This window comes from Oxyura jamaicensis, chromosome 2 (genome assembly GCF_011077185.1).
Source record: "Oxyura jamaicensis isolate SHBP4307 breed ruddy duck chromosome 2, BPBGC_Ojam_1.0, whole genome shotgun sequence".
Lineage (NCBI taxonomy): Eukaryota > Metazoa > Chordata > Aves > Anseriformes > Anatidae > Oxyura > Oxyura jamaicensis.
The window spans coordinates 138,726,437-138,752,278 of record NC_048894.1 but is presented as its reverse complement, the minus strand read 5'-3'; the positions used below and the strand labels follow the sequence as shown (position 1 = coordinate 138,752,278).

The 25,842-nt window shown below is 40.5% G+C and overlaps 1 protein-coding gene across 1 annotated transcript in view; it reads left to right on the top strand.

Annotated features, from left to right (window-relative positions):
• Nucleotides 1–10,220: 10,220 nt before the first annotated feature.
• The window catches only part of LRP12 (LDL receptor related protein 12), a 52,747-nt gene continuing 37,125 nt past the window's right edge, over nt 10,221–25,842 (top strand). The window contains exon 1 of the mRNA XM_035317394.1: nt 10,221–10,614. Within this exon, the coding sequence (XP_035173285.1) occupies nt 10,236–10,614 (379 nt within the window). The 5' untranslated portion in view covers nt 10,221–10,235. The remainder of the gene's footprint in view (nt 10,615–25,842) is intronic.

Genomic DNA, 25,842 nt, shown 5'->3' with positions numbered 1-25,842 from the left:
TCAAAGTACTTTTTTCCCTTCACATATAAATTATGCATGCATATATACATGTGTATATCAAAAATGTTTGTATGTTCCTTATGTGGGTTGGGGGTTTTCTTGGAGAGAAGTGGGGAGGAGGGGGAGCCTGAAATTCCAGTGAAGCCTAATTTGCAAGCAATTTGCACCAGCGGCTATAAATTTTACTCAAGAGATTTCCAGGTGCTTGGTGTATGCCTATACATGGGGAACATTTCTGAGGAAATGAAGCTTGATGGCTGCATTAAAATGAATCAGAAGCCTTATCTTGATGCAGGGTATTTGCATCCCTACTCTTTGTGAATCTTCATGGATGTGTCTTTTGCTTTTGCACTGTCCTCAGTTTTTTGAAAAGAAAACAGATGAATAAGCTTTCTATTAATGAGTTACAATAACAGCCTGCTGAATTTCCTGACATCCATTTCATGATTGTACTTGTTTTATAGAGGTAGTTCTTTAATTGAGTTTACTATACATATTACAGTATGCTTGAAATCAGAATCCTTGAACTATTGGCGCCATGAGTTCATGCTTTGAGACATCCGCCATCCAAATCTTCTCAGTTTAATTTGAAAAGATGGGCAGATGACCATTATCATTCTTCATGGTGGAAACTAGACTCAGAAAGAGTTTGTTATTTTTTGTTTTGTTTTGTTTCTCCCAGGGTCACTAATCATAACTGTGACTGAGTCAAAATGTTATCTCTTTATAACAGTCTGAAAAAGATCCGTTTGTGCCACCACCTCTGGAAGTCAGCAGCACTCCAATCTCGAATTATTCTTGACCTGACTTTTTTTTTTTCTTTTTTTCTTTTTTTTTTTTCCTTCTGGCAAAGCCTGAATGTCAGAGAAAAATAGGTCTTACAGGCAGGTTGGACCATCCCGTGCAGTACTGTCTGTACTGAGGGTGAGAATTTTGTCTGGGTTTGTTTAATGGGTAGCTGAAGTAGACAGCAAATCAAAATATATGGGATATGTTTCACTTCTCTGTGCTGCTGGTTGGAAGAGCAGAAAATAAGTAACTAATGAGCAGAGGTCTAGAGTCCACAGGAAAGTTGTAGCGATATGCGGAGATTTTCACAGCCTTTCCTTTGTCAGGAACACTTCACTCCTTAGAGCAAGAAGCGTTGTGCCTATACCAGGCCAGCCAGCGGAAGCCAGCAGGGTCACCACAAGCAGCAGCCAAGCTGGAGGCTGCATTAATAGATTTCTTGATGTCCTAGATTGTTAGAATGAAGTTTCATAGTTCTGCCCCTAAATTCAGCAGCTTATATCTCCTCCTACAGGAGGAAATTACTAGACCAAGACAGGGATTTATTCCTGCATTTTATGTTCACATTCAGGCTAGGAAGTTGAAGTCTGCCCAGGAAGCAACCAAGTGAGTTTTATCATCTCCTCAGTGTCTACAGCAGCTTCTCTAGAAAGCTTTATCTGTTTACGGGATTTAGAGATTAACAGCATGGCCCGAGTGTATACTGTCTCTGGACACACAGATTAAGTGTGAGGAAATATTAGCTTCCCTTCAGTTTTTATCCTTCCTGCTCTAGATCTGTGATGAATGGGGAGGGAGGGTGGCACTGGGGAATGAAATAAGAGACGGGTGTTGCATTGTCAGCTAGCTGGGTTTCTGTGACATGGACCAGTCATCAGGGACAGGATTGCAGATAATGATGAAGGGTTTATTATTGACAGAGGCTTTGTCTTTATCCTTTTGTCCTGGACAGTCGTGAAACAAGTAAAATTTGAACACTGTAAAAAATAACCAAATGCTTTTCTGAATTTTAAGAGCCTCACGTGCTAGTTCAGAAGCCAATGATCCCACCTGCCAGAATTTCCAGGAGTCCTAGATATCTCCTGCAATACAATTATGCAGGCTCAGTAGAAAAATATTCTGCACATTTGGAGCTAAAGGACAATATAATAAATGACTGCAGGAAACTACGCTGCTATTGCATCAGATTACATCTGAATCCGCTACCAGTTGGTTTTTCTGGTGTAGGAAATCTGCCCTTCAGGATCTCATTGTCCTCTTGTTTGTTTGCTCACATCCTCCTTGATATTGCAATACTAGTGCAAGTCAAAGGTAGATTAGAAGCAGCTGTTTTGTTACAAACAACCTTTTGTCTATTAGCTGTTAATCTCTCTCTCTTTTTTTTTTTTTTTTTCCCTCCATGGGTAGAAAAAGCCAGCTGCTTGTTTGCAGACAAGCAACTCCAACAAATGGTTGAACCTTTTACAAATGGAAAATCTGCTGTTTGATCCAAGAGAGGTTTCAGGAAACCTTCATATTAGTGTAGTTTCATTTACTTTGGGGACAGTGCTAACTCCTGCAGTTCATGATACAGCCTCTAGCTCTAAAATCTCTCAATACTGCCACAAAAATATTTCAGTGTTACTGTGCTACTGCTCACTCGGAGTGTGTCAAAGACTTCTACAAGCCTGACAGGAATACATTGAAAACATCATTTACAATAAATAAGCAATGTAACATAGTAGGACTAAAGCTTGAAAGGGAAAAATGAAGTGCAAAACTGTCTGGCACAATGGAAAACTAACATGTAAATCAACCGAATCTAGTCCTAAAGACCTTTTGTAGTATATTGAAAGGGTTCTCTGAATTACCACACTAATTCTAACACCCTGATCTCTGTGACTACAGAGGAGTGGGGAATACAAGCAGGTCTCTTCTGCCTCTGCCATGGATCTTCCACTCTCACTTACAGCAGATGCACTGAGATGTAAATGGGATTAGGACACACAGGCCATAATTTACTCCTGTAGCTCTTATGGCTGGACATAAAATGTACTGTTGGTATATTCTCTGAAGTGTAGGTGACAACATGTGAATGTCATATTCCTTTCATATTTTTGTGTATTTTAAAAAGTCCTGAAATGCACTTACTCTACGTTCTGTGCAGTTTCTTACAGGTTTGAATTTACAAATAAAGTTGTTTATACAGTAGATTTCAAATGAAGGTAGTTTAGTCAGAGTAGATTACAATGCTCTATAAAATACCATTGTACATGTAAAAAACAAAATTAAAAAATACACTACCTGCCTTATGTTCTACTTTGCATATGTATTTTGCACACACTTCACAACTAAAATGTTCATGTTCATCTTTTGGACTTGTAGAGCACTGCAAATCCCTGGCGCTCTTAACATAGTGCCACATGGTGTTTGACTTAGCTTAAATGGGTGAGCATATGACGGTACTGCCAAGTTTTACGAGTCAAGTCATATGCAAAGTCTTATTCTGAGTCTTACGATTTTTAAGTAAGCATGTGATTTGGGGAAAGGGAAGACAAGACCTAAAATAACTTCTAGACTGTTTGGAATTGGCACTACTAAAATTAAGGTGCCTAGATAAGAATTTATTATTTGTATTATACATATTAATATTAATTATTTATATGATTACAATACATATGCATGTTTCTACACATTTCGGACTTTTGACAGAGTAACTGTCACGTTCAGAAGTTTAAGTGGAATCATGTAATAGTCCTTGGAAGGCTTTTGCTTAAAAACGCAGTTGTCAATTACTGCTGGCTTTAGAAGCCAAGAGTATATGTTAGAAACCCCCTTCTCTAACTTTGACTAACCTATGGATTATGTTGAGGTCTGCAGTTAGTTAGATGATCTGACTCAGTTCTCACTAACATTCACCTAAGAGGTATCATAATTTTTGGATTTAAGAGTAGACTTTCTGTTGCAAAATCAGTTTCACTCTTGTGTTATGAGCCAAATTATGACTCTGCATGTTCGTTTCTACTGGATGGGACAGTGGAAAGGCAAGGTAACAAAGAAGTAATGTAATCCTTCTCCAACCGTCTGGTTCTTGTAGGGTTCCTCACTCCAAAGCTAGGAGCTATCCTGCAGAGCGGTCACAAACATGCCCTCCTCTACAAGTTTACACCGTGTGGTATTCCCCAAATTGCAACTCACATCTAAGAAATGGCATTAGGTATGGCTATGCCAAGCAAAATCTGTTAAGAATTTTAACAGACAACCCAACTGCTATTGTGAAAGAAAAACAACGTACTTCAGTCCTGGTTCTGGAGAACTGTAGAAATCAGATTTAGCAATACTGAGGAGACTGAGTAAGCTTCTGAGAGAGATAAGGGGATGCAGAGCTCCTCTGGCTGTCCTCTGACTCAAAGTCCTTCACTTGGATGTCACGGGTCCACAAGACAAACACGTGATCTGGATCCATAGCTAAAGATTAACTGTAGTCATGAAAAGACAAAAAAAAAAAGTTAGTTGGGCAAAATATTAACACTTGATGTTGATTGCATTTTCTTCCAGACCTGTCTACATGCAGAACATAGCTACGACTATAAAACTAGAGTTTACTCCACTTCTTTTAACTTGGGCTATATTTTAGAAGTAGTTCATTACTTCAGACTTGATGCTGCCTCTGTCTTAATGACCAGTGGGGACATGATGTGTAAGTGCAGGCCAGATGCAGGAGGTTCTAATTTAACCTAATTAGAAAATCAAGAATATTACTAGTGTCAGTATGCAGCTTGAAAAGATAATTGCTTCAAAAATTGGGTGTAAGAAAAAATAAATTGAATTTAGAAATAAAAAATGTAGCCCCCCAAAAAAGGATGTTTTTAATAGCTCCCTTTACAGGAGGTAATTATCCTCTTAGATTTTGAAAACTGCTTATGAAATGTTGTGTTTGTATTAAGGAGATTTTTGATGTGCTTTCTAATCATGAAGTCTTCTGTTTTGGCTTTTTCTCTCTTTTGAAATATTCAGGTGTTTGGTTGTTGATGCTGTTTTGTTTTGTTTCTTTCTTTCCTTTTCCCATTGGTCTTTAGGCTTGTCTGCACTAAAATTGAAATAGCATTAATAGTTTAGTTCTTCATTCTGTCCATGAATCAGCTGAACAGTTGCGCTCTTTCTGTGACTAGCTAATTATTCAAAATTATTTGACTGTTTTATACAAATGCCTTTGCTTATAAATTCATTGTTTTATCTAGACCTTAAGCTCAGGCTTTTTTTATGGCTTCATGACAATGTTTTCTAAAGCAGTGTGTATAGATGTAAAAAAAAAAAAAAAAAAAAAAAAAGGCAAAAAACAACAAAATAAAAACTGCAAGGATTGCAAGGATTTTTGTAAGAGATTTTAGTGACAGAAGTTTCTTTCAGGTTTCAGCAAGCAGATTCTGGCAGATTCTGTTCCTTACTCCTGAGAAGCTAAATCCAAAGGTAAGGGAAAGGCTGCTAAGTGCAGGCTGCTAAGTGCAGCCTTAGGTCTCTAAAGACTGGAGCAAAAGACGAGATTTTCTTCTGAGATGTGATGTGACTACAGGCTCAGATTCTCTGCTATCTTTTGATGCTATTCAGCCAGCTTAGATAACCACAGATGCTTATTTAGTACATTGGTAATTCTGTAGTAAAATTATACTAATACAGTGGTTCTTATGCCTTTTCTGGATCTGGTATTAAGGATACAGACAGAGGAATGAAAGTACCTCCAAGCTTATTGATATTTCCTGCCATCTAAGTCCACATTGCTACAACAAGACTTAAACTGCTTTAGTTGACAATAAGGAAATAACAAAAGCAGTTTTAACACCATTGTTGTTAACATGTTGTAAGTACTCATCTAAGCATTATGTTACTCACCGTAATTGCAGACTGAATCAGGCCTCGCTTTGTCACAAGGTTTATTCCAAACTGAAGTTACTTCCGTTGGATTGTCCTTGCAGCAGCAACACACTTTAATAAATGAACAAGCTTGGGCAGCTTTTCCAGAACTGTTTAAATAATTAGTCAATAGCCATTCACACAGCATATGACAGAGGTGCTATTATTGTCAGGGAAACTACAGAGCCTGTGATAACAACTCCTGACTTAATCTGACCAGTTAGTTGAACATAACATGCCTGTAATATTTAAAGCATCGTATCTGATACATTAAAAAAAATACTATTACATTAGGGACATAAATTATTTTTAAGTGAGTTAACAAATTTTGCAGGTAGTTTTTAAAACTTGCTTGTATACAAATACCTTTTCCCTGCTGGGGATCCAGTTGCTCCATTTAGACTTTAGGCAAAAGAGATCACAAACTGCCTGCACACCTACAGTTCCCAGGTGATAGAACATGGAAAAAGAACCCTGACTTATTTCAAGTGCTTTGCAGCAGTTTGAAAAAACTAAAGTGGATCGCTGAAGCACTGAGTGGGACATAGTGTTTAAACAAATATGCCCTACAGAATCAGTTTGAGTGCAACGTCATGATGATGCAGCTACACTGTCACTGGCTCCAGACGTACCTCATTTGCAGTTAGCCAAGCTATTTGGACTGTTTTCCACTGCACATTGTACAGCATGTCCTATATTTGTACAGTCCTAAGCATAAGGGGACCCTACCCTTGATTGGCCTCTAGACGGTAGCAATAGTAATTATAAATATCAGGGAAGTAAATGATCACATAACACCTTTGATGCATTTTCTCCAGCATGCAACAGCAATATTAATATGTACTCCCGCACAATGCAAGCAGATTCTGATGTATGCGATACATTTTTAACACAATGGACGTGATCCAGACATTTCTGGCACCATCTTCTATTGTCTTTCATCACTTTGCAGAAAAGTTATGTAGGGTACTCTAGACTTGAGGTAGCTGTGGTCTAGTATTAAAATTAACGTTGAATAAAAAATCAAGTCTATTTAGCACCCTTTAGACAAGTGCTGGGCAAACAACCGTTTGTTTGCTAAAAAATAAATATTAAAAAAAATCACTGAATAAATGGAACAAATCATTTTTGTCCCACTCTATGTTCATACACTGTGCTGCAGAACAAATGAGATCTGGGAGAGACATTCACTTCCTCTGCTGCCTACTTTTTTCTACTTTAAGTTTATAAATAATTGATTTGGAAAAAATAATACCATAAAATAAACATATTTAGAATTCCACTGATGTCCCTTTTATGATAAAATCCTTGAATTCTTCTCCAAAAAGAAGATGAAATAAATTCAGACATGATAGAGATCTCACCCCAAATTAAAATCTGTTACTGAAAATATCAACATTTCTTACACCCTCACCTGAAGAGAGTTCATGAGACAGAAACTAATGAGACTGGTAAAGGAAAGCTATTTTTTTTACTTCATTTAGCTGAGATCTAGTCAATATCTTGATTTGTTTCCTTTCTTATTATGTATTATAATGGTACCAAGAGTTCCCAACCAGGAGTTTCCTTTCTTATTATGTATTATAATGGTACCAAGAGTTCCCAACCAGGAGTTGTCATTAGGGAGACATGATGTAAGATTGCCCCCTACAATTTTACAGACAGTAAGAGGAAAAGTACAGAGAAAGGAATGAATTGGGGAGAACTTTTACAAAGGCTTGTAAAAGTGCTGTTACATCCGTGGGTGGCATTTGCTAACAGCATAGTCTGAAGGGAAAAAAAAAGAAAGGGAGAACTGGTGAGGAAGGGGTAGGAAGAGAAAGAAAGAAAGAAAGGAGAACAAGGATGAGGAGAAGGAAACACATGACAGGCAATGAAGTGAAGCTGAAGTGACTGTAAAAAGACTATAACTGAAAAGAAAACAATATGGAAAGTAAAACTGCAGGGTGGTAAATTAGTATGTTGATATTGTCAGTGGGTTCCTGATAATTTTTACTGAAGCTGCTTCAGCAGATTCACATGACAACCTTGAACTTCAAGCAGAAGAACAGTTGACTGTTATGAAACTCTTGGTTTGGTTCAAGGTCAATCATGTGCAATTTCAGGATAATTTATCTTTACCTGCCTTAAAATCCAAAAGAAAGACAGTGTCAACTTCTGTGCTGCTTAAAAATTACTTCTACTGATAAAATTTTATTTGTTGTCTTCAGATAAGAGTAAAAAAATCCATGCAGTCATTAGAATTTTATGTATAAACAGTTATAATTTACTAGGCACTTTTCAGACATAAGGAAAATGATACTTTTCCCCCAAACATCAAAGAGATGAAGAAAGACAGCTCTTGGCAGAGGCCAACAGGAGCAGTAAAATAGGATTTTTTCTCAGATAACTTTGCCAGGAAAGGAGTCTAAGTATGTCAAAGTTCATAAATTTGGTGAGCTTGCTAAGAAAACTACTGGGAAGATGTTACCTGATATCATGAGCATCTTGTGTGGATCTAACACATTCTCCTCCCTAGACTTAAAAAAATCTAGTTCATCATAAGTAGGCAAACCGCAGCTGCAGAGGTTGTTCCTTAGGTCATTACATCACTATCTCACCTTTTGCTTGTCAAGCTCATTTAGTACCGAGGAAGGAGTCTTTTACGTATCATCCTTTGCTTTGCATCTTTGAGAACAGTGTTAAAATTAAGCACATGATGCCAGTGTTTGATGCTTTGCTCTCCACTGCCTTGAATGATCAACCTAGGTACACAATAAAAGGTAACCACTTGTTTGTGCGAGTGACTGAAAGCAGTTTTGCCAATAGGGATGTTTGGAATAGCATTTAATCTGAAAAGATAATTAATGTTTTCTTTGTTGTGCAACTGAAGTCTCTGGAAAGAGAATCATATCACATCTCTCAATAACATGCAACTGGGTGGTAGAAATTGGGTTGAACTAGACAGACAAAAATAACTTTGGGAGGAGCAAAGAAAGGTTATGGATCATGTGCTGATTTGTTTGTTTAATGTTGACCTATCTCTACAGCAGAGAGTTTAATGAGTTCCAGTAAGGACTTGCACCCAGCAAGTATAGCTGCAATTATTATGTGAGGGTTAGAAGTCTCTCTGTGGGCACTGGTTCTGTGCTGCATCTGTTCATAAAGGCAGCAGTATCTTTCTCAGCAGCTACAGATCAGACTTCCTAAGCATCCTTCCACTGCCCCCCTGTTAATAATTAAGAACAAAAAGAGGAATGGGATACACTGGATGGAAATATAGGGCATCTGCGGTTTCACTGAAGTTGTTCAAACTTGCAAGTAGAAAAAGGAAGAAAAAGTTTACTGGCTAAGACACTGTGAATATTTATTTGTATAAACCCGTAAATAGAGGTTGTATTTCTTTCTCCTTTAAAGTGCTGTTTTTTGTATGCACAGTTTTGGCTTCTGAGAGTTGAAGTCATGTCACTCATAGGTTCAGACTGTGACTGGATAAATTTACCAAAGACTAATCTATTGAGAGTTATTAAACTCAATGATATCATCTATAATTCAGGGTGTTCCTGGACCACAACTTCCCAGAGAGTAAGGGAACATTCAGGCTTCTCTGGTTTGTCTTCCTTCTTTAGCGACTATCACTGATACTTCATCTACTTCAAGATGTTCATCCATATAACAACCTGTTTCCCCTCGACACCTCCAAAAAAGACGTATCCCCCAATATACTTCTCTTCCTTCTGAAATAAAATGGTGGGTGGGAAATAAACGGGGGAGGAATCAGAGAAGAGCAGTGAAAAAAATGAAAGGAATAAGGAGAAATAGAGCACTTGCCACAGCCATCAGCTTTCATGGAGCCAGAGCTCTGGTCAGATCCAAAACATCTGCTCTCATGATGTAGCAATGAAACCCTACCTGTGTGATTTTTGTTCTTTTAAGGAATGGTAATAATTTATTTTCCTAATAAATCAGCTCATCTAGTAGAGCTGAGGAGCTTTCAGGCAATAAACACTTCTCCAAGTCTGCAACTGATGCTGCAAAATTCAAGACAGAGATTGCACTGTGAATCCCGTTTGCTTTTGACACTCAAACAATGGAGAGTGGTGGGTAACTGTGGAAGAGAAAAATAAGGTCATTAAAAGGTGAAGGAATTTTATGTTGATAGAAATGTACGGTGGAGGATGGTTAATCGTATGTTAACAGAAATGCTCAGTGTCAATGCTACACGCACAGGTCCGTAAATCTGAACACAACGCATCTACAGCAGAGTTTTACTTTTTGTTTACACATTCCTTTTTAGGTCTTATTTGTGAAACGCGGATTTGGAGGCCAGAAACGCCTCGGCTGGGGGCTGTCTGGCGTCTCGGTGCTTCACAGAGCGGGCTGCATTTCACACACACGTTTTCACGGCAGCGGCTCGGGCCGAGCCGCCCGGCTGCGATAGCACCGCGGGGGACTCCCAGCCCCCTGGAGCCCACTTCGGGCCCTTCCCTTCAGGGGTCGCGGCCTCCCAGCGGCGGGCCGAGGCCGGGCCCTCCCCCGCCGCCCCGCTCCGCCCCGCGGCTGCCGGCGGCGCCTCCATGCGCTCGGTCGGGCAGTGCGCAGCCGCGGCGGAGCCCAGCCGGGAGGAGGAAGCGTTGCGGGGCGGAGGGAAGGAGGCAGAGGCCGGCGGAGGCGGCGGCTCATGGCTCCGCGGGCGGGCGGATGAGGCGGGCGAGTGCGGGCCGCTAGCGCTCCCCGAGGCCGCAGCTCCGGCGGGGGGGCGAGGCGAGGCCGGCTCCCCCCCCCCCCCCCTCGCTTGCGGCGGCGGCTCCGGCTGCGTGTCGGGGGCGCGGCGGTGGCAGGTCCGGCTGCTCGTCGCCTCGCCGCGGGCCGGGGTTATGGCCCCTTGGGGGAGTACAGGAGGCTCCCCGGCATGGAGGTCAGCGCAGCTCCTGCTCCTCGTCGTCTCCTGCTGCGGTAGGTACCGGGGCAGCGACGCCGCCCGGCCGCGGGGGGGGTGGGGGGGACGAACAAAGCGGCCTTTCGGCGGCGGGCCCGGCCGGCCCCGGGGCCCCTCGGCCCGGGGCAGGGCCCGGGGGCACCCCCCTGGACCGCCCCCGTCCTGCCGGCCGGCCCCGGGCTTCCCCTTCCCTTCCCCCAGCCGCCGAGCCCGGCCGCTCCACGACTCGCTCTTTGTAATTTCTTTTTTATTTTCCCCCAACCCTGGTTGGGGGGCGTGGGTGGAAATCTCCTCAGGGAAGTCCTGCAGACGGAGGCTGGGATTTGGCCCAGCTGCCTTCGCCTTTATCTCCCGCAGATGTCTGCGCGGCTGGGAACTCCGGAGTTGGTGCGCGACTGCACAAACAAACAAACCCCAAATCCTCTGAGTCACGAGTAAGGGTTGGCTCTGGGTGGCCAGAGGATGCCTGGGAGATGTTCCACGCCGGCCAGGTTGGGACGGAGGCCACGCAGGATGCTCCCTCCCTCGGGGTGCCGAGGGGGTGTCGAGGCGCTGCTGTCGGGCGAGGAGTTTCTGGCACGGCCGGTGCAGGCCTCGCAGCGCGGCCAGGGACCTCCGCTTTTGTTCAGCGCGCCTGCAGCCCGTGCCAGAATGGCATTTCGTGCCTGGTTATTATCCCGTCTTTAAACGAAGCTGCTAACGAAAAATACTTGATGGTTGCGTGAGTGGCTGTGTTTACGTTGCTGCTTTATGGTGTGTAGGTAGCCCGGTGACATGTAATAGGGCAAACCCCAGATGCTGTGCGGTGAGTGTTGTCTCGCTTTCCCTCCCAGAGTTGTGTTTGTTTTACAAACTTGAGCGCAGGCTCAGCCGCTGGGCCCTGATGCGAGAAGCAGCCAGCTGGCGTGGAGCTGGGCATGTGCCTCACTCTCAGGGGGGCGTCAGCAGATGCCCTGGTTTAGCCAATTCTGAAGTTGGTGCCTTTGAACATGGGATTGGGAATATTAAGTTAGAATCTGTTTTACTGTTTGGTAAAACAAACTTGAGACCAGAGGGTTGATACACTCAGGTTTTGTCTGTGCGAAGGGCTTTGTCCAGTGTGTGCCTGTGCTCTGAATAGCAGTGCAAACTCTTGTCTGTAGATATACTGCATAAACTTCTAAGAATGCTTCCCATTTCATTGATAAATATATATTTAAGTGAGTAAAAGTAAGATAAGCTTCTTCACGTAGAACTACGGTTACAGCGTATCTGTAACTGAATAGTTACACTGGCGTAGTTTAATGTTTGAGTGAGCCCACTTGGATGAGCGAGGTAAGGTGCTGACCAACCTTTTAAATACACACAAAGCCAAAGAAGGGAGTCTTTATATATGCTGTTTAAAAAAATCATATGTCAAAAGCTAAAGTGAAAGCCCAACTGGAAAGCAGTTGGGTTGTGGTAGAGCAGGAAATGGTGGGGAAAATCTCAGTTCTGGAGATGTTAAGCTAACCTTCTGTTTATGTGCTTAATGTGCTTGAGAAATGTAACTTCTGTGCAGAGGTTTTTTTAACAAACTCTGTATTCTTCTGTTGTAATCTCCACAACTGAAATACAAAGTCAGATTGATAATCGTTGTGACAAACCTCACCAGCCTAACTTCAGTAGATAGTTTCAGACTGTGGTGCTATAGCTTTGGCACTGTTGTTAGCATTTCCATTGTAAAACTTAAACAAGCACAATTTTCTGTTGAGAGCGTATAGGCGTGTTTTTTGGTTGTTTGTTTTAACAACCAAGTAAAATAAGTGCCGAATAACATTTTTTATGGACCTTTACTCTAGATTTTCTAAAGTTTAACCAAGTACGAGGCAGGCTCCATAACCTTTTTTTTTTTTTTTTGCCTTGCTGAGAAACCCATTGCTATTCATTGTCACCATTGATGCAAAGGGGAAAGCAGCATCCACCTTCAGTCAGTGGGCTGCCTCATCCTCATGAAGGATTAATTTCTCCCTGGAACTTCTTGTTATAAATGTCTGAAGTTCTGACCAGTTTCACAGCTCAAAGGAAAGGAACGTTGTTCTTCCCACGCTAGAGCGTCCAAGAGGAGAGCAATCATTTGCTATGTAACAAAGCCCTATCTCTAGTACTCATTTTGGTTTGTCTTGTTCATTTCTCTGGGGAGAGGGAAATGGGAGTGGGAAATATTCCCCATTAAAGCATATTACCTTCCTGTACAACTGCTTTTAGTTCTTCCAAACTAAAATAATGTCACCATGGACTTTGATCAAGGCACTGCTGACAGCAGAGCTCTGGACAGCAGTGTTGATCCTGAGCAGAGTCTTGTAAATATCATTATGGTACTGCATGTTATGACTTTGAATACAGTAGGCAGTGCTCAGGGTAAACACATACTTGGAAAAGCAGTAGTGCATTGCTTTGGTTGACTTCGATTATGCAGTTGCACGGCTATATCCAGAATTTTCCACTAATTAAAATACTAAATTCATGGAGGTTGATATGTGGGCCTTGAGCTCTCCTGAGAATGTTTCTCTGTTTCCCTGTAGTTAGTGATTTTTTTCAAACCTTCCTTCTGATAATGACAGTAATTATAAAAAAAAATGAGAAGGAGGAATACTGATGTGTGAAATATTGGAAGAGCACCAACTAACAAGAAGTTTAGCTTGGTAGGATATTGGGCAGTAGTATTCACTTCTTAATATTACTGGCCTTCCTGTTGACTTGGAAATTTTATATCCAAGAAATACTTTATTATACATCTCTCTATATAATTCTGGCATGGCTTTTACCTGGATAACCGTGAAGATATTTCTGCGTATTTCAAAGGCCTTAACAGTTGCCTGTTTTCAAAACAAAGCTGTATGTTGCATTAAGTGATTTCTGTAGGGGAAAAACATCATTTGAGAAATTGGTTGTATTCTCTTGAGGGCAGGATTTTTCAAAACAGAGTTTGATGATTGATTAGCTGGAAATCAAATGAATTTTGTTTTCTTGTGAAAACATCAGCTTGGATTTGAGAACTGAATTTCTGTTACATTAGATTTTTATTTAACCCTTGGCAGGATGATGGTTTATATCTTGCAGGTGCTGTAATAGCATAAAATAGCATAAAATGCTGTAATGGTCCTGTGTTTTCAGGACCAGTTAGGGAGAGATTGGCGTTCCAGAGCAGAACTTAAGTTATGAAGTCTCTGGAGTGGCACAGTGCAAAAGCTAAGGCATGTGTTCATTTGGGATATAGTTTGGAGATGTGGATAGTCACCTTCTTTGTGTTGCTGCTGAATCAAACTTTTTATTATCTTAACTGTAGCTGTCATTCCACTGTGTAGTAAGAATTTCTGTCCTACTCAACAGAAAACTACAGCAGACTTTATTGCGTGTTGTAGAGTTGGTACTGATCAATGCCGAGGTACAGTAGGCAAATTACCCTACTTCTGCCTTCACCAGATGTAACGAGTATAAAAGAAAAGTATTTACAGAAGTAGGACTGTGTGACTGAAACAGCTCGAGGGCAGAAGTTGGTGGAATGATAGAGATCAGTCTTACTTCTCCATATCTACAGGATGGATTCGGGGCTTTACTTAAGTGCTGATGAATGAGAATCATTAGAAGAGGTCAGAAAATGGTTATTCCCAGAAATCATAAATGAAGCAATGTTGCATGTTACCACTGAGACTGCAATGCTATTGACATTATTCTGGTCCATGAAAAGACGAGACATACAGGCTTTAAAACACTTAGTTCTGGATTAGTACCATCCCAGGTTTCTGTGGTACAAATGGTGATTGAGATTACATTGAGATCACACATGTAATCCATCGTTGATGTGTTTTTTCATGGTTTTAAGATCAGGCAGGTCAAATTGTCACAAAAGTTCACCAGTCTGGTCCCAAATTTTAGTTTCATGTTAGTTAGCTGACAGTGGCATGAGGAAAAATAAAATTTTCTTCATTTGCTTTGTTTGAAAGAATAGCTTGAATCCTGTAAGCAAGTAAAGTCTGCCAGCCAATTTATTTCATTTTCTAAAGAAGTTGTGCTATAAAGCCAGAACACGCTGTCATGAAGGAATGACTTGGCTTAATAGACCATTGTACCTTAAACTCTTAAATGTCACTTTTTAGTGATACTTCTGGGATACGTTGGACAAATAAGTTTTGCTAGGAAGTAAATCATATTATTGGCAAAACTGCTGCATTTAACATATTAGAAAGATTTTGTAGTCCTTAAAGAGAAAATGGCCTAATTTTAATGGCATAGCAATTTATATTGTCTAAGAAGTTTATCATCTGTCGAGTTATGTAAGTACATACTCAACTGGCTGTTCAGAGCCGCAGTAGTCAAAGTACCTGTGAGGTCATGTGGATAATACTTTGAGTGTTTGTCTGAGAGGAGAAGAAGAAAGCACATCCTAGACAACCTCATCGCAAAAAGAGTTTGAAAATATAATCTAAGGTAATTGGGGTGATTTTAAGTACGCACTAAATGAGAACACCGTCAGCCAGAGGATGAGCAGAGAGGTACTTGTAGCTGGAATCAGGACAGAAGCCATCTTACTCCATTATTGTCATCAGAGCAAAATGTATAATTAGCTTGGCTTTTACAGCTTTTTTCTGACATTGCTAGGAGAAGAAGAGCACTGCTGGGTTGGAAGGGCCCTACGGGTGAATCTGTGTGACTCCTTTGTGTCACTGGGTCCTATTTCAATATCAAATAGATGGGCACCACATCTGTATTATTTTCAACTGAGCACAATGTATATTGTTTTATATTTTTCCCAACTAAGACTTGCAATTATGATCAGTCTTATGGTTCATTAACAGATCTCAAATTCTTAAAGTTAATATTTTGATACGTTAGTTATATAAGTAGCCCTGCACACATTTACCTTTTGCCATAGCTTTTTTTTTGTCCTAGCTTTCCAAGCTGCAGAAGGCATTTTTTTTTTGTCCTTGTTAAGTATGAGATTCATTCCCTTATTTTTTATATTCACGAGTATTATTTGTACTGCATACATAGTCTGTTTTTGTTTTCTGAGATGGCTCTGCATTTTCCAGGGGTAGTGTTCCATTTATATTGTCGCAGATAGTTAATAGTGATGCTGAGCACTGGAACAGCTAAGATATCTAGCAAGGCACTAATTGAGAGTGTGATTTGTTAACAAGCTTGGATTTTTAATTTTTATTTTTATTCTTGCTGTCTCGCAGTTCACATAATCACACTTGTATGCAGCACAGAATTGCTAGCTCTAACATTTTGTGGTGCCAATTATACCAAGGTGTCAGGTGGTCGGTAAGATTCAGCCTGCTTAGTTGACGTGGCTTTAAGAAAACATTGGGTAGCAATGTGTTTATTGGTATGGGAGATGGCTGTAGATCCAAGTTCCTGTGTTTATCCTGTCAGTAGCAAGCAGTGCTCCCAGTGGTTTATATTAGCAGGCTCTGATACCTTGCTCTGAAAAGTCGTGTTCTCCTGACTACATTTCGTGGCATTTTCTACCCTTGACTTTTTGACATAGTTGTTCCTTTAATAATATTTCATTACATTACAATTTTCAATTGCACTGAAATACATAGTATTGATTCTCATGAATATCTAGGCTGAAACTACTACAGTGAGTGTGACGCAGTGCAAATACTGCCAAAGGCACTCTGCTGGACTTCGGTTCTGACTTGCTGTTCTGACCAGATGCTTTAAACTTGGATGCACTGCAACTTTTCTACACTGTTAACCTGTTGATGAAAGAAAGGCTTTTTAGCAAGGCAAATATGTTGAGTAGTGATCCATTTGATTCTTTTCCCCTCTAATCTAACAGTCTGAATCTTAGGTTATGAGGGCAACGGTGATAAGTTGCTCATCAGTTTCTTCAGAAACAACTTTCTGGAAATAGACAGGAAAAAGTGTCAAAAATCTTTTTTTGCCCCAACTTGTTACTGGATCAAAAGTTAGAAAGCAATGATAAAAATAAAACTAAGCCTTTAAGTGGAGTGCATCTGGGGGGGAATAATCATACAGAAACATTTGGCTTAGTAGCTGCAGTTGTCATAAGATAGTCTCTCTTTTCACATAAGCATCTTGTGATATATAGGTACTTTCTAGTTGGTTAGGGAAATTTGCTTGACATGCAAGAAAGCTGAACTTAACTTACTGAGAATTACAGAGTTTCTGCAAAGCAACGAAAGTGCACTATTTGCATTTCTGCGTAAGGTGAAAGTAAGCTTGAGCTGTGTTTTTAGGCTGTGATTTGCATGTTTGCACGCACCTGATGGTGTGTCTGTAATTTGTGACTACCCTTCCCTTAACCGAGATGTTTCTTCTGCCAAGTGGAAGTCCCCAGGACTGACTTCGTATAGCAGTTCAGAGCGGTGTTTAAGTCAGTTGCAGACAGAAAACAGGAAAGTGATCCTCTAATAAGCAGTGTGAGCACAGTCTGGTATGTGGTAGAAGACTGTGGTGTTTAAAATTTAGGAAAAAAAAAACACTCTGGTAGAGGTTCCTGTAACTTGGTTTTATTATTCTAGCTTTGTATGAACCCACTGGGAGACAGCTCCTTCTGAAACTACAGGTTGTGGGAACAGGTCTCTCCTATAAAAGATTACTTTTCCTCTAATCTATAGATCTATACTATCTTATTAGTAATAAGTTTGTTCTATTCAACGCCTCTTAAAAATTTGATGAGCTTATTCATTTAAGGAATTGTTCCTTTCAGAATAACTTCGTCATTCTGAAATTTTTCAGAAGCGAGCAAATTGAGAAAAGGAATTGGACATCTGGTTGATGTGTCTCGGAGAGGGGAAAGCATGTGCTTGTGTTCATGTGTTCTGGCTCATAGGCTTTACCTGTACGTGAATTTTTGTTAGCACATTTTTTTATGCCTTACAAATCATATTAGAATCTAAGAATGAGTTAGTATACCCCTATAGGGTATTCTACTTCCATGGAATTATATCTTTAGTATTTCGAGTAGAAGAAAGTAAAAGCCTCAGCTAGGGATAGTGTAGAAACTGGGACTGAGAATTCTAATGAATATGGTCACCTCATGCAGTAAACAAATCCTCATATATAAAAATGCATCGCTTTACCGCATAGCTTTAAGTGGAGGCCTTAGCACCCCCCTCCCTTTCCTGCTGAAGGAAGCCGTTTTCAAAGAGAGAACGATTCTAGAGCCCTAATTAACATGCTGTCTTATTCGTTGCATTCTTGTATTTACTGCAGTCTGTTCTTCATACTGCTAAGCAATTACACTTTTCCATTTGCTCTCTTCTAAAGAAGTGCTCAGAGACAGTGCACAGGGATTTAACTCCAAATGCGTGTCTAAACCGTATGGAAATATTTGTAACTGGACTTGGGAGAGTTCCTATTTCTTTTTTTTTTTTTTCAATTTGTAATTATTTGAAAGTACGGAGATGCAACATTTCTCCTGTCCATGATGCAAACACCTGTTTAAATATTCCCAAAGAGATGCCTGTTGGCAAGACAGGAAGATGAATGATAAAATCGTCAAGCACCAGTGTCTTGATCATACTGACATGCAGGTGGATGTACTGCTTGGGATTGATTGGGCAATTGGGTGATTAGTAGAAACTGAGCTCCCATTTGTGTGCCTTTCTGTTGTTTATATGTTTCCTACCCAAAGGTTTGAATAGAATGACCAGTCCCATGGCTAGAGATACTCTTGAAGACTGGAAGGTTGGATGGCAAGGAAGGAAAGACTGGAAAAGTCTTGAGAAGATACGTTCATGTCTAACAGTGGCAGAACCATCCTTTAATACGGAAGGGAAAGTGCAAGCTCTCAGGGAGAGCAGCTGTTACTTAAGAGGCTGTGAAAATGGCAGTAGGGGTAACGGCCTTTTTATTTTAAGGGGTGTTATGGTGACTGTGTGAGCATCTAATCAGTCTAAGTTGTTACTCTTAAGAATTATCAGCAGTCGAGAAAAGGGGCTGGAGTGCAGCTTGTGCTGCATGTGAGTCCATCTCTCCATGTGGTCCATCTCTCAGGTCTCAGGAGTATGCTCCGGCAGCGAGATGTCACAGAAACTTGAGATTCCTGCTTCTTACCTGTGCTTTAGAAGAGATAAGTGAACGAGCAGACATATTAGAGGATTTTTGTAGCACAGCATATGGCTTTTGTCAGCATTTTGAAACATCCTTTTTTGTGACCCTGGCGTGTGTTACTCTTCTTGCTGACAGGGCGTTTGGGCTTTGTGCTTCGCTGCTGGCTGTGTCTCGGCACTGAGTGCTCCTCGAGCGTAGTTATTACTGACCTCCCTGTTGCTGCTGATCCAGCTGCAGCAGTTTGCAGTGCCTGATGTTGTCTGGCTGTCTCTTTCCTATCCCTGATGTGAAGTCATCTGTTGTGTCTGTTGCCTGTGCACACTGCAGCGAAGCTTCAGTGCTACCACAGTTCTAAAGAGTAACCCAGCATACCAAGGCTGAGTGACAATGTTACTTACCACTCTCTTGTGAAGTCCACAATACTAAATTTCTGTTTTTCTTCTTCAGCAGTGGAAATCTGTGGACAATACCTGGGGCCTGTAGAGCCCTTTTGCCTTAATGCTAGAAATGTATAAGACTTGGCAAAAGGAGTATACCTTTGTCTTCTTGCTGTAGTGAGGAGCACAGTCAGCTTTCCCTGCCGTCTGTTGGAGCAACACAGCTTGTCTGTGGTGTCTTTGGGTCCAGGAGGAGTTTTCCTGGAACAGGAGATCCAGTATTCCAGATGTGCAGGTTAAAAGGAGCAGCAGTGCTGCAAAGTGTTTGCTGTAATGGTGTCTCCAGGGATGACCCCCTTTGAAGTCAGGCTGCCCAGAGTGTCAGGTTAGGGTCATGGCTAGGGGAGTGAGACCTCCCTCTGCACTCCCAGCTAACAAAAAGTTTAGTAGTGCTCATTGCTGACTTTCTAGAATCAGCATCATGAAAGATTCATCAGTACATCTGTCTCAAAATGTCAATTAAAAGCACAGAGGCCAGGAATGCGTATGCAGGGACCAAGTGAATATGTTTGAATTGCTCTTACCAGTTTTCTAGAACTCACCCTAGTTTCTGGTTCTGCAAAGGAGATGGACCTGAACTCTGGGTAGCTGTTTCGGGCTTTGCACAAGAAGGAGATAGCCATAAAATGCAGTAGCTTTTAGAAATTACTAATAACCAAAGTAAATCTGAATTTAAATTTTTAATCTGAGACACTGCTTGCTGACTGTAGTGTGCATTTGGGAGCCAATAAATTGCTCAAAGCACTTAATTTGAAATAAACATCTGCACTTTCTCATGCATGCGTGTTACTTAAGTAAAATGATCACATCAAACAGTAGCTTTTCTCCAAAGGAGGATGACGTATTCTGATGGGAAGGAGAGCTGGAATAGCTTTAAAGTTGAGAGTTGTTGCACACAATTTATAAACTATTGCTATATATATGTAAGGATTATGGCATTAGATCCTTATTAAGCAACTCCTTCATGCCTGCACTGAAATGCTGTATACTTTGATATATTTTTAAAGTGTCTGAAGATTTTTTTTTTTTTTACTTAGACATGTAATCGGGGTTTGTGTTTTGCAGTTCATGAGGTTCCATTGTTCTGGCCTACTCTTCTCCCTATATCTGGAAATCTGCTATTGAAGAGAAGGGATGTGTACTTAACTGAGATATATGCTTTGTTATTACATAAAAGTGGATAAATAGAAATTTGAACGTGTAGGCATTATGTCTGACATCGATCTTCTACTTGTCACCATGCCGTGTCATATTTCTTGCTATTTTAAAATTCTATGCTTTTCTTTCAAAAGGGTGTAGGAGCAAGTGCTGAATTTTGTTAGCAGGTTGGCTTTTAATAGAGTGAAATGTCTGCCTGTATATGTAATTTTTAACTGTTTATTCTACAGCAGAATTAATGCTTTGAAGCCTAATTTACCCATTTTTCTTTTCAAGCTATATTCCTTAGAAAGGAAATCCAAGCCTTAGAACTGCTCTGTGGAAATACAGAGTGAAGCATGCTCAAGATTTATTTATTTATCAGTATTAACAAATACTGAACCACTGCCTTAGCCTTTTCTTAGTGAAGTTAGTTATTGACTTCATCTGTAATTCTGCTAATGGAAGTTGACAAAATTGAGGTAAACCTGTGGTTTTCTGATGTGAATGTAACTTTGTGTAAGTGCTAATAAGTTTTCTGTCTGTTTTGATTATGTATATACCCATCTGGAGGGGGAAGGGTGTGGATTTTTAATCCAAGCTCAGCCATGATTTTGCTGTGCTTTCTTGTGGTCAGTGTAAATTTTACTGCTGCTGGCATCAGTAAGACCAAAGTCAAATCAAAATGAACTGCTTTTAAAAAACAGTTAAAATTGTTACCTGCAGTTTCATAACTATAAGCAAGGAAATTGACTTTAGACCTTAGGAATTTTCACTGGCATGTTTCTTAATTCAAAATTATCTTTATAAAAAGCTGCATTTGTAAATTTTACCCAGCCAGGGTTGTTGTAGGCTATTCATCTCTGGTTTAGGTGATCCACTTCAGAAAGCTATGCAGGTTTTGTTTTGCCCTGAGAGGGTAAAGGCTAACGTGAATGACTTGTACATTCACTTTTAGCTGCAGCAAGCCTAGCAGTCATCTTTCCGGGGACTGAACTGGATAAAATACTTTTAAGAGTGAATATACAGACCTCTTGAGAAACCACATTGTCTTAGCGTGTCCCAGCACCAGTAATAACTGAAACAGTGTAAAAGTCAGTGCTTAGCCTCTGCGTATGTCTGTAAGTGATCCTGAAAGGAAAAATCAAGTAAGTAGTGAAGTGGATAACAATCAGTGGTAGAGTATAAACAGTGCAAGAATTTGCAAGTATTCTGTCTTCACAGTAGGCACTTACCACAAATAAGTTGTACTCTTCAGTTTTGCAATATATACCGACTTCAAAGTACTTCCTAATTTTATAAAGTAATGCGTGTATATACTACAAATAGAAGATGAAGAATGGCAAACTCATACCATGAAATATTCCAATGAAGAATGGCAAACTCGTACCATGAAATATTCCAATGAAGAATGGCAAACTCATACCATGAAATATTCCATACTCCTTTATACTTCTTTTCCAGAACCGTACCTCGTGTAGCGATGCCCTCTTCCTTTTTTTGAATGGTGAACACACAGCGAAACCGATGTCCTTAAATTGTGGCTTATTATTATTCATTGGGCAGAGTTGCCAGTAGGAATTGTAAGGGATGTAATCTGCTTTCATCAATGCACAAGTGTAACAATGCTTTTCATGCAAATTGAAAAGAAGCTACATCTGAAAGAATACAACTGCCTGTCAAATTTGGTTAATGGTATTAACGTAAAATGCTAGTATCTTTGCACATAGCTATTTTCCAAAGCATTCTTCATCCCATTCTTCACAAGTCAGTTTGTTTCACTCGAACAGTGGTTGAATTTGAGTGTCCCAACAAATAGCTGCTGTTTGAGGTTTTTTCCCTAGTTGACTTAATTCATACGTAGCATCTCTTTGTAAGAGAGCACTTGGGTATCAAGCAGTGACTTTCTGGTGCTAAGCTTTCTTAAAAAAGGCTTATGCTGGAAGGATACCATCAACCTAACTGACACCTAAATTTACTGTGCTTTACTGATATGACCTGCTTGGAAAGAAATCTTCAAAGAATATTTTTATTTTAGAATATTTTTTGTGCAGTTGCCTAAAAGCTCTTTATTATCTACGGATTAAGTATTAAGATGGACTAATAACCCCTCACACTAATAGTGTTCCTGTAAATTATTCTTGTTTACAGGGTAGAAGGTGAAGCACAGAATATAAAAAGCTGCTCCATAATTGTTCATGAATAGAGTCTGCTACTTCCCATTTCTTGTCACTTCTGATTTTGTGCGTACAGTGGGGAGCATCAGTTTGGTTTAGCTTAAGGCAGAGTCAATGTGGGAAAAGGCAAGCTTATTAAAAGGATGAGAGGCAACAGGAATGTGACTTACTGATCTGAACCTGTCTTCAGAGAAGTCTCTTTTTCTCACTTCTCAGTGTAGACAGACGAGTCTGATTACTTAAATGCCTGAAGCTCGGTAGCGTGCAAGTCCTGAAGTGTGCTAAATACATGTATCTTAGAGGTTTGCTTCACACCTGGAAAGTTACTCACTCAGAGGAGGGAAGATCAAGGGTGAAGAGTGGTCCTAAAGCACTTAAATGCAAATGGCACCCTTTCGGGAAGGATGCAATTGCTGACTCTTTGTGGAACTGGAAGGAGGCTGCTTTGAGAGCGGTGTGTGTGTTACCACTGTATTTAAAACTTCAGCTCCCATCCCTGTCTGTTTTTAAAACTGTAAGTACCAACTCATTTCTCTCATCCCCAAAATGCCAGTCCTCTTCTGCTACAACCCATTGTATATTTAAGCTACTCTTTATTAAGTGGATGGATGCAGTTTAGTGATGATCTGCTGCTGGTTAGAGACCTTCTTCAGGCCAGCCATTTTACTGGAAGCAGAAAACTAAAAACATTTCTTCTTAAGCATTATAGTATTCTGTGTGGAGTTTATGTGTTACCCATTTAGTAGCAGGTAATTTTGCAGTGAAGCATTTGTGTTGGAACACAAGTAGAAATATACCTTTTAATTAAATTAAAACTGGATTTTGGGGACTGTCACCCTTCTGCCAAATGTGGTAGAAATAGACCAAAGTATTGAGAAATAAGTGTACAGATGCACACAATTGCTCTTTATACTACGTGATCCATTGAAAACCAGTCTCAAGTTGATACACAGATAGCCAGATAAGAGTGAGGATGAGCAAACTGAACAACTCAGGTGGCTTTGGGAGTATCGGGTTGTGAACTGGGTGGATGGTGGGTTGGGCAATAATTGCATTACTTGACCTTCAGCCATCTAGTGTTCCTCTGAATGGTTCTGGCAGGAATTTTCTCAGAGGGAGAGTAGAAACGTTTTGATACAGTATCCTGTATTTTTAATAAGATTTTTTTTGGTGGTCCCTTGGAGACCCAGGAGTTGGACTTGATCTTTGTGGATCCCTGCCAAGTCAGATATTCCATGATTTATTTTTTTAAGATATTGTAATTGGACTGCAGAAAAAAATCACAAGTTGTTAAAGCTCTTAGCAGAAAGGAAGTTAATGTCTTATGTAAATGTGTGAGAACATTTTTTGGTCAAGACAAGAAAAATAAGAGCTGAAAGAGCTTGTGTTGAGGCAAAAATGGAGATATGGCATATTAGGTGTAGGGATAACATGCTGGAAAGTAATTATGAGTATGAATGTCAGAGTAAATGGTGATAAGGATTTTGGAAATACCTGTTAGAGCACATTTTCCTCTCAGAGGCATTCATTCCTCTGATTATGTTCAAGCCTACTTGTGCTTTTGTCATAGGAACTCTCTCCTAGAGCGTGTGTGTGTTGGGGTATGTTCACTCCTGTTGCTCTGCCTTTACCTCCCCAGGGAGCTGGTCCTTTGGTAAGGTTCTCCAGTGTACTGTGGTGTGAGGCTTGCAGTGCTTTCTTCGTGAACATCCCAGGGTCTGGAGGGGACAGGGAGCATCGTGAGTGTGTGAACCCTCATTTGTACTTCTGCCCTTCTGCGCATCAGCCTGAGAACAGGAACATCGCAATTCAGCAGCCTCACGCAGTGCTGGAGCTGAGAGGGATGGTGTAGCCTCAGGTATGGCCACGATTATGAGATCTGCTTCAGTTAAAGGAAGCAGCTTATTTCTTGGCCATCCATCTCCATAGAGCTTTCTTGTTAAGATGGTAACGTTAGGTGGAAGTGAATGGTCCAGTTCACAGCTCTGTAAATGTGCCTGTCTATTTGAAGGTTGTCCCTGACTTTTTCAAATCTGTTTGCTCTTTCGAATCACTGTGAGCTTACATTTGAGACATGAAGGTTCAGTGTGCCGTGAGACACCGAAATTGGCTTTATTTGACAGAGATAAACAAATAAACGTCATAAATTTTCTAGACATTTCCAATTTCTTGCAAAATGCTCAGATTCAAATCATGATTGTGCTGCACTGAGGTACACTTACGTGCTTGGCAGAGGTGCATCTGTACGTGTTTGAATGATGAGTAGGAAAGAAGGATGTCGTTTGAATTCTGCATTATGGACATAGCAATTTAAGCTGAAGGATGCGGGACTTCTCTTGCATGCTTAGAGTTGCTGTAATATAATAAAACACAGGATTTTGTGACCCATACGATGTTATACTTTTCTTACTGGCTCTATTGAGAGTAAGCACAGAAAGTGCATTTAGGGTCTTACAAACAACCTTCATTGTATTCTTTGGCATCTACAAGTCATTGTGATCACTTAATTTCTGTAAGAAGTAATAGTCTTTCAAAAAAACCCAAGTTTTCCAGTAGCGATTTCTTTGTCCCAAGAATGCAGTTTCACAGAGGGGAAATTTTACGTGAGTGCTTTGAAACAAAGTTAGGTCTGCCCTTTTTGATGAAGTTAAACATGCTGTGGCTGTCTTGAAATTTTGCTGTACTCTGAATTGCAGCTGCCTACACTGGCCGTCCAGTCAAATGCTTATTCAACCCTACAGAAGGGATTTCTTTGCTTCATTTTGTAATTGTGGAGCCACAGTGCTATCCAACAGTATCTTGTTTCTAGGTCCTGATAGTAGAAGATTGTTTAACTTTTTTAATTACTGTGAATCCCCGTGGCGAGAGGCTCCAGGATCCTGCAGTTCTTTCCAATGAGAAAAAGAAATAGTCTGGCTGTCACATGCACTTCTGTTCATTGCATATAGAGGTGGCAGTGTTAACAGTCTCTTGATATTGCAAGTACTATTTTACAGCTGTTTTCATGTAACATCTTCTGTCTCTATAACTACCTCCAACACAAAATAGTTTAGACTTTCCTAAATGCTTCCCAAAGTTTCCAATGGACAGACCTTTCCATATGGTGTGCAGAAGTTTGAACTTTGATTTGAGTTATGTGGGAGAAAGAAGGAAGGCGAGGGAGAGTGAGGGAGCTAAGCAGCGAGTAGCTCTTAAAGTTCTGCTTCACTTGGTTTTTCCGACCAACAGGTCTGCAGTGGTTTTTTGCTGATAGCCTTCTCACTTATTAACACTACTTGGGTTTGTCCATTTTTCCTTTTGTGCTGGGTAGATGTCTACATGGTATGCACAAAGCTGTCATATTTGCTTTCCTCAAACATTCCAGCCACTGCTGTGGCTCCTATAAAGCACCACCGTCTGATTACATTTTGGCACCTCGTGGGCAGGGATTTCCAATTGTTTTATG